At 36.4% G+C, this 17,595-nt stretch overlaps 1 protein-coding gene across 1 annotated transcript; it reads right to left on the minus strand.

The window, feature by feature from the left end:
• Positions 1–726: 726 nt before the first annotated feature.
• LOC107823860 (nematode resistance protein-like HSPRO2) lies at positions 727–2,676 on the minus strand. Its single transcript, XM_016650560.2, has one exon. The coding sequence runs from the start codon at positions 2,361–2,363 to the stop codon at positions 927–929; it is 1,437 nt and encodes a 478-aa protein (XP_016506046.1). The 5' UTR covers positions 2,364–2,676; the 3' UTR covers positions 727–926.
• Positions 2,677–17,595: the final 14,919 nt, after the last annotated feature.

Here is a 17,595-nt window from a genome sequence, read left to right on the forward strand (position 1 = left end):
CTCAATTAGAAAGAATTGATTCGCAAAACTAAGAAATTTTATAGATTGGTAATTTCAATTCGAACAACAACCGTGTAACAGGAAAGAAAATTGCTAAACTAAATTTTCGTAGCCAAAAGATTGAAATCTATTGTTGAATTCCCTAAAGAAGATGAGAAAAGAGAAGAGAAGCAGAGAAGATTGAAGGAAGAAGAATAGAGCCGATAAGAGAGAGAGAGGATGATGAATGTTTTCATTATTACCTATTTAATTGCCTATGATTAAGGGATACTTGGTTATCATTAATTTGTATGTAATTAGTAATTAGTAATTTATATATGAGATTGTAAGCACCCTTGAGTCAATTGGTTTTTGGCCTTTTACAAATTTATTTTTAGTTTTATGACCCTATTTTTTTTTAACATATGGGAGATTTACTTTTACACGTAAGAGATCTCTGTCTTTAAAACATAAGAGATCTAAAAAGATCATTTTCTTAAATTCAAAATTGTAAAGGGGGCATGATTGTACAAAATAACACCCTTCTTTTTTTTTTTCTACTAGGGATAGATAAGTTTATAAATTAATTAGTATGGTAAAAGTTTTAGTAGTATGTCTTTTACACATAACCCCAAATCTCTTTCAATAGATCCGCAATTACGTTAAAAGATGGTAATGACCATCGTTACATACGCGATCGAAATTGGCCTGCACTTCAAAGGCATTAAATTACATCAACGCCACGCATACATGAAAATCTCATTGTATTTCCAAAAGAATGCCTTGGCAAAATTCTAAAAAATGATTTGATACAATAAATACCATTTGTATAATGTATACTACACTGTTAACGAAGGTGAACAAAAAATAAAATAAAATAAAATATGTATTCCCCCTTAGTTTGATTTGTCTCATTATCGTAGTAAATCCCCAGTGCCTAATCAAAGTTAGGCCTTGTTACTTCTCTCTGGACTATATTTCCCATGCTCATGACTCCAATGTTCTCCTAGAAAAGTTTTTGCAGCATCCAAACTAGGAAAATACGTCGGCTCAAGGAAGATCTGAGCCAATGCATCGCTTGTGTCAACGGCCATAAATTTTGTGTTCCCTTTAGCTTCTAAACTCCCCATAACAATTACTAACAACTGCTTATACGAATAGTAGAATCTCTTCACTGCCATTTCAATTGCTTGTAAAGCTTGAAGCAAGTGAATCTTCTCGAAGCTTTCCTTTTTCCTGAACAAATCCATGGCTGCCTCTTGAATTCTTGGTCCCCCCTGGGGATCTACCTCTACGTCTAGAATGTTCGGCACTTTGTGTTTTAGATCCTTGGATAGTTTGGTAATTTCAACGAGTCCTTTGGATCGGAAGCAAAATAGCTCCGATTCGGCAGTTGCTTTGATGGATAATTGGTTTTTTAGGCGTAGAAAATCATCTGGATCCATCAGCAAGTGAAGGTCTTCGATTTCGATTAGGAGTTTCCACGTTTTCTCCAGTAACCAGCAGTCGTTAACGGCTTTTTCGTAGTCTTTGCGATCGATTCTCTCAGCGATTCTCTTCAAAAGCATTTTTGACGCGTAGATCCATGTTTCGAGGATCTGGTGTGTCGTGTACAGCGTTCGGTTTTCGAAATTGTCCAAATTCATGCGATCGGAGGGGCTTTTCTTCAGAGCGTGAAGTTCCGATGGCTTGACTACTGCGTCATATTCAAGGCTGGGCTTGCCGCTCAGATTCGGCTCGCCTAATCCGAGAGTGTATGGACACCTCCTCATTTCACATTCAATGGAATACATAATCTTCTGCGCTATGTCTTCGGACTTTTGCCAAGCTGCGAGACGAGGCAACAAGCTGGCCTCACTCGTCTGGCTGACAACCGTCGTCTCATCAGAAAGCTTCCACACCTCCGCTGAACTGTTGTGACGAGCCAATACACTAGTTGACGACGTGAGGTCACCGACGGGAGCCGTTCCACGGGTCTCTGGATCCTCTTCTTCATCTTCGCACAACAGAGATATGATTTCAATCTGATCCATCGCCAACGATTCAAGCCTCCGCTTCCATTCTCTCCGGTTCGCATACGGTCTAGGATCAGACAACACAATAGAAACGAACCGAAAAGTCGTTTCCAAACCTTGCAAAGCCGGTTTGAGCAACGATTCATTCTTCCAACTCGGAAATTCTCCAGAGCTCCACATCTTCTTCAGCTCCGGTAGCCTGAGGTAGTGTTCGTAAGCTGAACAAGCTGAATCAGACGCCGCCGACAGCTCCGTCAGCCGAATAGGTGCCGCAGCTGGTATTGAAATTTGAAGCTTATTTGAAATCCTCGGCGATTTGCTAGTTATATCAGAGGATATCATCTTTGTCTTTCTATCGTAATCAACCATTTTTTAATAAAAGAGAAGAAATTGTAAATTTGCTGAGAAAATTGTTGTAAGATTTGCTTGGTTTTTGGAAGGAAGAAGGGAGGGAGCTATTTATAGAAAGGGGTAACTGGAAACAGAAGAAAAGGCGTGTGGAATGGAAGGAGTTTCAAAGACGCGGCTGTGTTGAATATTCTATAATTATTTTAAAGGCCATAAACTAAAAAATAAAAAAAACATGATGATTATCCATATACCGATATATTGATATTCCCATAAAACAGTGAGCGCAACTCCGTTTACTTGACCAAATGGCAAGCGCCTACCGCTATGAAATTGAATGGTGTTAGTCATGGGACGCTTTTTCTTTCAATCAATTAAGGCAGCCAGGGTGTCAATCCGCTACGACGTGGTTCACTAAACGTGCCAGTGAGGCCAACAGGCTTTGAAAGTGAAGATAAGGCAACAGTGACTTTGACTTTGGTTGCACTTAAAGAATGGAGTATATTATACCTAGGACATTTGGTGACCATTCGGCGCTAAGTCCTATTCGTTCAAAGGGCTGAAAACAGCATATGCCCGTGATCAATGGAAAAGAGATTTTGCGGCTGAAAATTGAAAATTTTACCTACGTGATCTTGAGATTGAAAATTTATTCCAATATTGCGGCTAACGTTTGTTTTAGCCCATTCTGTTTAACGTAAAAGTAATGAATGATAAGTAGTATGTTTTAGACAACTACTGGAAATCCAAAAAGATTGTTTCCTGAAAAGAAGATTTTTTTCTTTTATGTTGTCGTTAAGGCTGGCAAATGGATAAGATCCACTTCATGCAGCTAACAACGCCCACACTCCTCCCAAAAACTTTTCTTAAGTTGTAGTATAAGGTAATTAGAATTCCTCATTTCCTTCTTCATAAACTTACCATGGGGACACAGTCATACCACCTACTAGAGCTTGATTCAAATTTTTGGAATATCAATTCTAGACTGAGTCTAATTGTACAATTTCTACAACCATCTGGAATATAAGGTATAAACATTTATGGTAGGTAAATACTTCCGTTAACAAACAAATATTTCGCTCAAATGTCGGGTCAATATGGTCATTCAAATCATTTTATAAATGGTAGCTTCGTGGAAGTCATTTAAATCTTATTATTAGTTGACTGAAACATTGTTCTAAAGCTGATGTTTCAAAGCCTTATCCGAATTAAATGAAAAAGAATTCTAATTGAACAAGGGGTCAATTTCAGAATTCAAATAAAGGAGAAACATAGTTCCGTTGGTTATGGATAAGACTTAAGAATCCTAGAATGCATTTTTCAAACATAAGCGGGCAAAAAAATTGGCCCATTCGCAAGGCTCCGTGTTTACCGCTTCAAAGGTCGAAGACTTTACTTTTCCCATTTCCCACCGCTGTTATTGCTATCCGACGTGGCCTAATTCCCATTGTCCAACTAAGCCAAAACAAAAAAAACAAAAAAAAAACAAAAAAGGAAATTGGACATTTCGCTAACCAGCTAGATCACTCATGTGACTTGCTGTTGAGGAAAGGCTCAAATGGATGAGACGACAGGTGGAATGAGGGTCACATGTACCAAATACCCATTCTTATTTAAACCTAAGGGTACGATCGAACTCCTCTTTCGCCTACTCCACAACTGTATGTGGACACATACTGTTGGGGGCGGTTCCCATTATATTATAATATTATAACGTTAGTTAAAATGGCTTGCACGTTAGGATTAACGGGACATGTGTCGGATTACCCTTGGCCAAAATACAAGTGATCCAAACGCCAAGAAAGCGGCCGCAGTATATATATTATTACAATTTACAGTTGTAATGGTAGATGGTATTGTAGTGTAGGTTAATTTGCAAGGTTTCCTTTTCCTTTTGAATTTAATTTGACCAACTTCACATCCATAACCTGTCAGTATGGGAACTAAGGAGGTGTTTGGCATGAAAGAAAATATTTTTCTTGAAAAATAAGTAATTTTCTTACTTATTTTTTAGTATTTGATTAGGTATAAAAAAATATTTTTGAAAAATATATAATTTAAACAGATACTATATGAGACGAAACGGGTAAGTGCGAGGAAAGGTGGTAGGTCGGGGTCAAGGGGCCGGAGTTACGGTGGCAATGTCGGGGGAGGGGTGGCGGGATGGGGGAGCGTGCGCTGTGGGGAGGGAGGTGAGGCGCAGGGGGTAGGGGTGGGGGTGGGTTGAGGCGTGGGGAGTAAGGGGGAGTAGTGTGAGGCACGGGAGGGGAGGGGTAGTGTCACGACCCCAATTTTCCTATGTCGTGATGACACTTAATCTCTAAGACTATGTAAGCCTAACAAGTATGCAGAATAACTGAAACATTAAGCTAAAACACAAAACATCAATAGTTGTAATAAATAAAATCTGCATCTCATAGTATAAACGACTCCCAAAACCCGGTAGATATAAGTCACAAGCTGTAAAGAGAAACTAAATATCTCTATATATCAGAGTCTAAAGAGGATAAGGAAAAAACATAATAAAGATAGGGGGACTCCGAGGTCTGCGGACGCTGGCAGATATACCTTGAAGTCTCCACGTGCGGACTAGCTCACTGATACCTGGTCTGGTAGAAAGTACCTGGATCTGCACAAAAAGATGTGTAGAAGCGTAATATGAGTACACCACAACGGTACCCAGTAAGTGCCAAGTCTAAATAATTTCATACTATAAATATAACTATAGGAAACTAGTTTAAATAATAAAATTACGACTTTAGCAAAGAATTGAAAAATCGCTCCAAAAAGTCGACCCGGGCCCATATCTCGGAATTCGACAAACATTATAAAGTCCGAACACAAAATCAATATTGAGTCCAACCATACAAGAATTACTCAAATCCGACCTCATATCGCCTTTCAAATCCCCAATTTTTAGCCTAAGAAATCTTTTCAAATTTTCCCCAAGTTTCCAACTAAAAATAATTAAATAATGAAAATAACAATAGATTCGTGTAATTTAAGCAAAATCGAGTTAGAATCTCTTACCCCCAATTATTTCCTTGCAAAACTCTCGAAAATCGCCACAAATCGAGCTCTCTAGGTCAAAAAATGGATAATGAATCAACCCCTCGAACTTAGGCCTTTTCTGCCTAGTGATTTCGCATCTACGGGCTCTCAGTCGCACCTACGGAATATACATCGCAGGTGCGGATTCCACTTAAGGCCAGGAGTTCCACTTCTACAGACCATGGCCAGCACCTGCGAGCCCGCTTCTGCGGAGAAGGAGACTGCACCTATGGTCCTGTCCAAAGCCCCTCCTCCAATTCCGCTTCTGCGGAGGGAATGGCCATGCCTGCGGAGGTGCACCTGCGCTGAGGTGTCCGCCCTGCGAGCCAAGCAATGGGCTCTCCTTTTTGCTTCTGCGCTTGACCTTCCACACCCGTGATTCTGCACCTGCGGTCAAACCCTTCGCAGATGCGATGACACCAGTAGACTTGGGACTTCAGCAATGAAGCTAAGTCCAAAATTGGTCCGAATTCGATCCGAACCGCACACGGGTCCCTCGGGATCCCGTTTGAATATACCAACAATTCCTAAAACATCATACGAACTTAGTCGAGGCCTCAAATCACATTAAACAATATCAAAAACACGAATTGCGCATCGATTCAAGCCTAATGAACTTTAGAACTTCTAACTTCCACATTCGATGCCGACACCTAACAAATCAAGTCCGATTGACCTAAAATTTTGCACATAAGTCGTAATTGACATTACGGACCTACTCCAACTTACAAAATCGGAATCTGACCCCAATCCAAAAGTCCACTCCTAGTCAAACCTTCTAAAATCTTCCAACTTTCCAATTTTTGCTAATTTAAGCCTAATTCAACTACGGACCTCCAATTAAAAATCCGAACACGCTCCTAAGTCCAAAATCACTCAATGGAGCTAACAGAACCATCAAAATTCCATTTTAGAGTCATCTACACATAAGTCAACATCCGGTCAATCTTTTCATCTTAAGCTTCCAATTTAGAGACTATTTGTCTCATTCACTTCGAAACCAAAAACCAAACCTTTAGTAAAGTCACGTAACCATAGTATAACACAGAGAAGGCAATAATTAGAGGGTCGAGGCTAATACACTCAAAACGATTGGCCTGGTCATTACGTACTCCCCCTTTTAAAACAAACGTTCGTCATTGAACGAGTATAAAGATATACCTGAAGTAGTGAAAAGATGAGGATAACGGCTTTGCATATCTTGCTCGATCTCCCAAGTCGCCTCCTCGACAGGATGACCTCTCCATTGAACCTTCATTGAAGCAATGTTCTTCGACCTTAACTTTCGAAACTGCCTATCCAAAATGGCCAACGGTTCCTTAACATAAGAAATCCTTGTCCAACTGGACTGAGCTGAAGTCTAACACAGGAGACAGATCGCCATGATACTCTGTAGCATGGAAACATGGAACACTGGATGAACTGCAGAGAGACTAGGTGGTAGTGCAAGTCTGTAATCCACCTCTCCAACCCTCTCAAGAATCTCACAAGGCCCGATTACCTAGGGCTCAACTTGTAATATTATTCATATCATGTTTATTCTTCACTCAACTAAAATTAAAAAGGAAAACGTGACAATTCTTTTATATAAAAGGAAAAATATATAAAGAGTTAATATTTTTGAATGCTGATTACTTACACTTATTATCAAACCATATCGTATGAAATTAAGAAAGCATATAATTCTAATCAAAAAGTTATTTGTACTAAACTCCAAAGTTTTTATTCTGTTGTTGATTTTAAAATTAATTTTTATTTTCAAAAATTATTTTTAAAATTACGAAGCAAACTCCACGTAATTGATAGCGCTTAGAGCTTATAATGGAGATTAAAAAGAAACAAGAACATAAAATGTAAAAATTCAATTAAGGGCCATTGAAGATGGTGTTTCACTGAGAACATGAATCTTTGCCAAATCATGGATTATTGACCTGTGAAATAGCAGTCTTTTCTCCCTCTAGTTAGTTGATCTTTGTTTCTATTCTCTTATGGCTCTAAGTAACTTTGATTGAAACTGCTGGTTGAGTAGAGTAATTAATAGCAAAACAACCTAGATCATGAACTGTGATCTAGGTTCATAATCGACAACTCTCTTAGATATGTCGTCGGTTCTAATGGGATAAATGGGCTTAGAAGGGGCTCTGAGTTGGTCGTCTTCGACTCTAATTTTTGACTGTTATCTGTTATGGATGTCGGCCCAAGTTACTGCTAGATACTCTACCAAATTTGTTTTAGCTGCTGCGAAGCCAAGGAGCTTCAGGGGTTAAGCCCTTGAGTGAATGCCTGAACGGCCCAATCATCCGTAACTGGAGGCAGGTCCATTCGTTCCATCTGGAACCTCGACACGAACTTCCTAAGCATTTCGTTATCTCTTTGTTTAACTTTGAAAAGGTTCGATCTTTTGGTTTCGGCCTTGATGGCCCCGGCATGTGCCTCCACGAAAGCATCTGCCAGCATAGTAAATAAATCAATAGAATTCAGGGGTAAGTTGTGATACCATATCATCTCTTCTTTCGACAGAGTTTTCCCGAATTTCTTTAGAAAAACCGACCCGATTTCATCATCTTCCAAGTCGTTTCCCTTGATGGCACATGTATATGAGGTCACATGCTTGTTTGGATCTGTGGTTCTATTGTAATTTAGAATATCGAGCATACAAAACCTCTTTGGGATTGGCTTCGGTGCACTGGTCGGAGGGAAAGGCTTTTAGATAAACTTCTTGGAATTCGATCCCTTTAATATCGGTGGTGCTCCTGGGATTTGATCGACCCTAGAGTTATATGTCTCCACCGTTTTGTTGTTAGTCTCAATTTTCCTTTCACCTGATTCGACCCAATTCGTCAATGCTTCAAGCATTTTTATTATCTCAGGGTTGGCCACGGGCTAAGTTTCGCTCGATCAATCAGTTGTTTGCTCGTTTCTTCGGGTGTTCTCCCCGGACCATTCAGGCTCGACCCTACCAGGAGGGTGGCCTTAATTCTATAGTAGTGTTATCTCTGCTTGTTGAGCGTGCAATATTTTGAAGATTAGCCGCATGCTTATCCCATCACCTTTGCCTTCGGGCATTTCTCAAATTGTTGGTCGAAGGCCTCCAGGAATGCTGTTTTCGGGGTCAGTTGGCAGGTAGGCGTCGATAGCAACCTGTGAATAGCATCAATTGGATCGGCGGTTGGGACTCCATTGGGATCAGCAAGGGGCACCTCATTGCTAGGCATCAGGTTGTTGTTTTTGCCATAATTTCCACACTCAGCCTCAACGTTCAAGTGAGCAGACTAAGAGTTTGACATTTTTAAGCTGACTTGAAATTGAAACATTAAATAAAAAGTGTAAAATAGAGTATGTTATAAAAATTTATATCAAACCACCACTATTATCCTTAGCCCCACGGTGGGCGGCAAACTGTTTATCCTTAAATGTATAACAATTTAATCTATACGCGGTTTTAAAGATATGAGGATTGATTTAACACAAATAATCAAGAACGTTAGATAAATAATCTAAAGACACTATGAATAGTCAAACCAGTCGTAACGTTATAACCTAGCTTGAACTTGGATTGGGAAATAGTTTATGCCCTCGGTTGGGTCTTGGGTTCAAAGCCAATCGAGAACAAAGAACAAAAATAAAATAAAGACTTTTCAGTAGCTAGAAAGTAGAGAAATAATTTTGTACTGCCTTGGCATGCGTGTTACAATGTATTCTAGCAAAGAAAAAATCTCCCCTTTATATAGCAGGAGAGCTTCACCCTAATACATTCTAAAAAGGGTAAAGATCCTCATTTCTTGTCAATTACTGATCTATTGCCGACATCGGGCGAGATGATATCCGATGGGGTGCAAATATCACGTCCCTCTATTAGTCGTGTGCAATCGTTGTCGTGTTTTTCGGGGTCTCGGAGCTCGTTCCGGGTTCGGGAAAGTGTTGTCTTATCAGGACCGGTGGCGAGCACTTCGTTCGGGCGTTAGTACGAGAAGTCCCCAACTTCAATTTCGATCTTATGTAGTCATGTCCTTTCTTCGTTTGACCCTCCGGGAAATTCGGGTGCCCATTACCCCTAGTTTTACCCGCATACAACTATAACTATAACTATAACTATAACTATATATATATATATATATATATATATATATATATATATATATATATATATATATATATATATATATATATAACTATATATATATATATATATTTGCTCAATACCCACAAAAAACTAGTCAAAACAATCTATAATACTCTATTTACAAGAACAAGTAACTTGAGTCGAAAAGAATAAAGTTTTCTACCTAGAGAAACAAAAATGATGACGAACCTGCAATTTGAACTTTGAATTTTCTGCTATGACGGAGAATGGGGTTCTCTTTGTATTTGTAAAAAACAATTGAATATTCGTTGCTTTTGGAAGATATCAACATATTAGCAGACAAGATAAATAATTGAAAAAGACCATAAATTAGGGCACTAGAAAAAAGGTCCTGACTTTTAAATTTAATGCATTTCAGTTCCTTTTTAAAACTTTTGAGCAATTACAAGCTGACTTTTGAGAATTTAGGTATTATATGAAGGACTTATTCAATAAATTTTATTTTAATTTGAAAAAATCTCTGGAGCTTACGCTTACGCCTCACTATAAAAACGCACCTTAAGCGCCCGAGCATAGGCCCTGAACACCCTCGTGTACGTCCCAAATTGTTGGACGTACGTCTCTTTATACTTTCGCCCCACACCATCACCTTGGGGTATTTTTTGTGTGCCTCGCCCCTAAAACGCCTTTTAAAACATTGGTTCAACTCTCCATCAGCCTTTAATTTCTTTGCACTTACTTTGCTCAATCGTCCAGAAAAAATGGGTAAAATCATTTTGATCCCCCGATTTCATCTTAAAAATTAAACTCCTCCTTCAACATTAAACAATAGACATTATATTCAGTCAAACTCAATTATATTTTTAAAATATCTATTTTATCATATTAAAGTTAACTGGTGTATATATATATATATATATATATATATATATATATATTTTCCCTTACTTTTTTAATATCACATTATTTTTCTTAATATATGTTATGAATTTATCTATAGTGAAAGTAACTTTTTAAAAAAATTAAAAAGTGCAAAACGATAATCAATCATATACTATAATTTATTGGAATAGAATAATGAAAGAAATTGGCGTAATTAAAATATTTGAATAAACTCCCACTATTTCAGTTTAGATGACACACTTTCCTTATTAGTATGTTCTAAATGAATGACACATTTCTATAATTAAAAATAATTCAATTTTAAACTTTTTATTTTACCCATTTTACCCTTATTGAGAGAAGTTTTAATAACCACACAAATGTCATGGCTCCACAAAGTTTTTACCTCTTAAGTTTTTCAAGACCATAAGTTTCAAAGTCTTCTTAAACTTTGTGTCGAGTCAAACCACTTCATTTAAATTGAAACGGATGGAGTACTATCTAATGGAAACAATTTTTCTATCTCCACAAGGTAGGGGTAAGGTATATGTATACACTACTCTCCCGTGATCCTACTAGGTATATTATTGTTGTTGTAAAAAGATCTTACTAATAGCAATCAAGTTAAACTTAGTACAGTAATATAAAAATAGTAATAATTAATAATAGAGGTAGATCTTATAATAAATTCCTAAAATATTACATATATTTAGATATTCTTTAAATTATAACTTAGAAATATTTTGTGGCTGAAAATAAAGTATCTCTCTCTCTCTCTCTATATATATATATATATATATAAAAGTAAAACTTAAATATATACTTAATATTAAAGTAACAATAAAAAAGAGTACAAATAAATCTTATTTCATAAACGTACAATTCTACTTAAATTTTACTAAGCTTTAATAATAAATTTATAATAAGATAATTAAATTGGTAAAATACTTAGCTAAAGATAAAATATATCTTGTATAATATAATAAAAAATTATATGCATAGAGGAGGAATTCAAAATATCAAGGGTGAAATAGTTAATGCATATAATAGGAGGAGCAGAATGTCTATTGTTTAATATTGGAGGAGCAATTTGATTTTAAGGCAAAGTTGGGGATTAAAATACCCGTTAGAAAGAATAATACAACAAATGGTTTATCCGCGAGTGAGAGCACATTGAAAACTAGAAAATGGGATATGAACATAATGATTATGTGATCTTTGTTGGAAAGATTGGAATATCCAGAAAATGTCATGCTGTGTTGACTTTGAAGAACATTGTCAATTGTCAAAGTGCAACGCGAGCGGTTTCCTAGCAGGGAAGCATGCTTTGTAGTGGTTACCTTATGGGCTAGCTTACTCATGTTACGTGCCTCTACCTATCCATAACTCTCCCCTACCAATCCCATGTTACTCATTTTTCAGTCTTGTCCAAATTAAATTGTCCATTTGGATGGTCCACATTAACAAGGTTATTTGAATCACATATATGTAACGTTATCCTTTTATTGTGTGGAATAGGGTTATCTAGATTTTGAGATTACGTAGAAAATGGGAATCTTGAAATTGAATGCTAAAAGCGTTAAATAAATACCAATAAGAGTTATGATGAAGTGGTAAATATACATTTATGTTTTATCAGAAGTTTTAAGTTGGAGTCCTAAGTATGAAGTTGTCTTTATTATAGAGCGTTTTACCCTTCAATGTCTAATTTTAAACGCTAATTCGAATTAAAAAGAAATCAAAAAACACGCTTCAAATAAATGAATTCTTCAAAAGCATTGCGGTCGGGTCACGGCCTATCAGGAAAGATCCCTTGCGTCAAGGATATTGCGAAATGAACTGAAGAAAGTAGTAGAAAAAAGAAAAGTTGGAATTAAATTGGAAGTGTTTTGCGGATTTGTGCATTTGTGGGACCCTACTGTATTATTCGTTCTCAATTTTTGGGAAAGAAGAGATCCACCAATTTCATTTGTGTTTTGGTAACTACTCTAAATAATAGATCAACTATTCTATGAATGCAGAGTGAATGGATAAGTGCCAACTCCCTTTGGTAGGATAAAGCTATGTTTATCCACTAGTTTTGGTGATTACTCAATAACAGAGACAATCGTGGAGAACTGAGTGACAAAGGGTTAGGCCACCTGTATGTACGTATTGGATATAAAAAATATGATTGTAGTTTTAGGATATTTACCTGGATTAATAAATAACAGTAATTGTTTCACGGGCTGGGACCGCGGTCCTAACGGGCTAAACGGGCCTGGCGGGCCGGTCCTTAATGGTGCAAAAAGCCCGTGGCGGGCCGGGTATGGTAAAAAAGTCCACGAGCCCGGGACCGCTAAGCCTGGGATCGGCTGGCGGGCCTGGGCCGGTCTTACCGGGCCTCACTGCTACTTTTTTTTAAAAAAAAAAATTAAAAAAAATAACAACGGTCAAAAATTAAAATTATAGCCGTTGAGCTGCAATTTTGACCGTTTGAAAGTTTAAAAAATAGTCATTTGGCCCCCAAACTTTATATAATTACACTTTTTCCCAATTCTCAACTATAAATACCCCCTCATTCTTTCATTTTTACTCACCAATTCATCAATCTCTCTCAATCTCTCTACTATAATTGCTTATTTTATTGTTGAAATTTCGTGAAAAATTGTGAAGTTGGTGAATTGAAGTATTCAAGTCTTCAACGATTTTCAATTTTCAAGAAGTTGTTCGGTAATTCGGTAAACGCGTTCCAACTCTTAAGTTTTAATATTATAGTTTTGTTAGTTTTATTTAGTATAATTATAATTAATATGGCATTTTCTTTGAAAAATATTTTTGGTGGTAAGGGTAAAGCTAAAATTGGTGAAAGTAGTGGCCAACCTACTACCCTTCCCCCGGCTCCCCGACCCAGACCTGGTAGACGTCCTGCTGCTCCTATTATTCTTGATAGTGATAACCCCTGTTTTCAATTTCCCAATAGTCAATTTTGCCATAATGTTGCACCAGGTCAAAATTTAGATGATGAAACTATGAATGCTCTTTATCCTAATGAAACTATCTTTGAAAATGATGAGGAAAATGAGGATAAAGATGAAACCCAACCGGATTTAGATGATACACCTACTAGTCCTGTTAATAACCCAACAGATGTACCGTCCGACCCACCTGTAGAAATCCCTAGTTTTAATAGACAACCTTCTAAACGCCTAGAAACATCATTAGTTTGGAATTTTTTTACTCAAGTAAGAGAACAAAATAAGGTTAAGTGTAAAACATGTGGGAAATTACTGGCGCATAAATATACTGGAGACCGTAGCGGCACGGGTAGTTTGACTAGGCACATAAAAACACACCCTAGAGATAAAGCTAGATATTTACAAATGAAAGCGCAGTTAGAGGGAACACATGTAGATTCTGATGTTAACCCTAGTACAGGTTCAAATCTAGTTCAACCAGGAATTAACACTGTGACCGGAGGTATTTTATATTACGATCCAAATAGAGATCGTGAAGAATTAGCAAAGATGGTTACCGTTATGTGCTTACCCTATTCTTTTCCCTCTAATCCTAATTGGGTGCATTATATTAGAAGAGTTTTTAATCCTACTTATAAAGGTTGGCCTCGCGCAACAGTTAAGAGCGATATTTATAAATATAAACATGAATATGAACAATATTTGCGGTATTTATTTACTCATATAAGTAATCGGATTTCTATTACTACTGATATTGGTAGAAGTGGTAATGATTGTGATTATCTAACTGTTACAAGTCATTGGATAGATGAGGAGTGGACAATGCAAAAACGCATTATTGCGTATAGAATAATTAATTCATGTCACACAGGTAAGTTTATAGCCAACACTGTTGCAGATATTTGTAGATATTTTTGCTTTAGAGATAAAATAATGGCAATTTCTATGGATAATGCTTCTAGTAACACTAGTGCTATAGGCATACTTACAACAACACTAAATCCCGCATTTAGGAATATATTCCATGTTAGATGTATTTGTCATATTTATCATTTAATTATCGGTGATGGTATGCGAATTTTAAATTTAGAAATTGAAAAGGTTAGAATGGCTCTTAATTGGCTTTTTTATTCAAACCGTAGAAGTAGACTAAGAGAATATTTTAAAAAATGTGATGAATATGGCCTTAGAGAAAGAAAGGTTCCTAAAGCTTGCCCGACTAGATGGAATTATATGTACGAAAGTTTAGTAGTTGCATATGAATATAGAAACCCAATTAATGCAACGTTTAATGCTCGGGTGGGTGGTGAGGATGATGATGAAATGCTTACTAATCAAGATTGGACGAATGTTAAAATTCTTATAGATTTTTTAGAACATTTTCAAATTGCTACAAATGCATTTTCTGGGAAATATATTATCCTACTATTTCAAACTGTTTAGTTTATATTGCAGCACTATGTGATTTGTTTGTTGAATTTTCGGAGGGTGAGGAAATTTATCAACTTGCTATAAATGCAATGAAAGAAAAGTTTAAAAAATATTTTTTCCCTATCCCTCCTATTTATGGTGTTGCTGCAATGTTAAATCCTACAATGAAATTAGGAGGTCCTCATTTTTGGTACTCAAATATTTATAAGGCTTTAGATCTTTCAAATGACGAATTTGCTACACTTGTAGATGCAAAAGTCTCAATTAAAATTAATGCTCAAACAATTTATAATGATTATCAACTTGCCTTATAGCATGCTAGGCCAAATGTTCCAACCCCTACTTCGTCTAGTTCACAATCTCTAAAAGAGTTGCGGGCTTAAAAACACTTAAATCTTGGACGGAGTTCAGGGGTTCTCAAGGTGATAATTATGATGAAACTTCACATCTAAATGAGCTTCAAGTTTATTGGTCGCAGGGACTTGAAAAGGAAAATCCAGACGGCACTTTTGATCTTTTGGAATGGTGGAAGACAAGGGAAAAACATTTTTCGGTTCTTGCAAGGATGGCTCAGGATATTTTATCTATTCAAGCTTCAACTGTTGCATCAGAGAGCGCTTTCAGTCAAGCAAGACTTCAAATAGGTGATCATAGAGCGTCAATGAGGGAGAGCTTGGAAATATCTGTATTGTTCAGAGATTGGATCCGCTCGGAAAGAAGAAACTTTGGAATTGCGGAATCACAACCGGCGATAGATGAAGCTTATGAAGAAATGATGACAGAACTTGCGGAGGATGCTGCTTCGCCCGGAAGTGGTGATGAACAAGCTTCTTTTCCACCACCACCAACGCAACCTCCTCTGAACCTTGAAGGATTTATAAAATTTGTTAGAGATACAATGTAGATTATGGTGTACCTTGTACTTTGACATATCTTCTTTTAGTTTTTTTCCCTTTTAATGGTGGTATTAGTACCTTGTTGTGCTCATTCCATTGGGGGAGGAAGACTAAGAAAGATATACCATTTTTGGTAATAAAAATTATAAGACATGCCCTTGAATATCTTTTTGCAATATTTTTTTATCTTTAACTTGCAATTATTTATAAGCTATAATATATATACATAACATACAATATATACTACAAGAAAATATATAAGGTAATATATATACATAACATAACATACAATATATACTACAAGAAAAAATATATATATATATATACATAACATACAATATATACTACAAGAAAATTTATAAGATAATATATATACATAACATACAATATATACTACAAGAAAATATATAAGGTAATATATATACATAACATACAATATATACTACAAGAAAATCTATATATATATATATATATATATATATATATATATATACTACAAAACATTATAAGAAATTATATTTGGAAATATATATACATAACATACTATATATAGTATACTATACTAGTATACTATATATATTATATACTATACTAGTATACTATATATACTACAAAACAAGATTTTTCAAAATTCAAAATGAGGGCCCCACCCCCAATGACCACCAACGGCCATATTGCACAAATAGCCGTTTTTTTTTTCAATTTACAAAACTGACCTTCTCTAACACTATAAATACTCTCCTACCTCTTCTTCATTTCAATACTCAATACTCATTTCTCAATCTAAATTTCTCTCAATCTCTCAATCTCCAATTTTCAAGACTTCAAGTCTCAATCTTAATTTTCAAGTTACATCATGCCTCGTTCGGAAAGAGTGCGCTTATTTGTTTCGCACTGCTATGAAGTGCTTGAAGAAAATGAAGAAGGCCAAATATTAAAATGCAAGAACTGTGGAAGAGTCTTAAATTTTCGTTCAGGGTGTACCACAGGCATTTTAAGGAGGCATATAACGTATTGTGTTTGATGGTATTTATCCGCAAATTCGTCTTTAAGATATTTTAACAATTTGTGCTATTTTAAATTATTAGACGTATTTATGCTTCATGTTGTACTTTCTTATTAATTTATTATGCATGACAATTTAGTTTTACTATTGTTTTGTTATTTTACTTTTTCGTCAAGCACTTTAATAATTAGATTTCTACATATATATTACATATATATTATTTATATAGCCATGATATGGTTTACAAGAAATTGCCTTAAACAAAAAAAAATTAAAAAAAAGGAAATCAAAAAGCCCGTTAGGCCCGCTAAGCCCACGAGCCCGGCCCGTTTAGCACAGGACCATATGGGCTTAGGCCCGTCACGGGGCTGGTTCCACCCGTTGAGCCCACGAAACCAGGGACCGTGAGGCTCGGGACCGCCAGAGCCCAGGCCCGTTAAGCCCGACCCGTTTGGCTCATTTAGGCACGGGCCCGGCCCAGAATACAACATTACTTTACTGAGCCCAGAGTCTACCGAATAAAAAAAAGAATTATTGCAAGCCGTATCTTACTATCTTTCACTATTTGGGACCATTTAAGTTGTAGTGAAATGTGAGACTAGGTTTAGATTAAGGTTGGAGCTCAAGAGAAAATGTGTCCGGACCCTTAGTCTGATAAATCGTATAATTGGGGCTCTAGTCAAATTTGTTCTAGTAACTAACACAAGTTGTTAAGATAATTGGGAACAAGTTGTTCTCTCCCAGTAAAAACGTCTATAATCAAATCTTAAATTCAAACACAAGTTTGTGCTCAACTTGTATGGTAAATAATATTCTTTTTTTTCATATGCTAGCTGTATCCAGTTGATATTTCATCATTGTAAATAATATTGGTACTACTATAATTCATAGGAGGAGGGCACTTGCTCATAGACCGTATCCTTTTAGCAACTAGCAATTGTGCCAA

Source organism: Nicotiana tabacum, chromosome 6 (genome assembly GCF_000715075.1).
Source record: "Nicotiana tabacum cultivar K326 chromosome 6, ASM71507v2, whole genome shotgun sequence".
Lineage (NCBI taxonomy): Eukaryota > Viridiplantae > Streptophyta > Magnoliopsida > Solanales > Solanaceae > Nicotiana > Nicotiana tabacum.

What these genes read in the sequence shown, in the direction of transcription:
- LOC107823860 (XM_016650560.2), bottom strand. Translation starts at nt 2,363, where the DNA reads ATGGTTGATTACGATAGAAAGACAAAGATGATATCCTCTGATATAACT.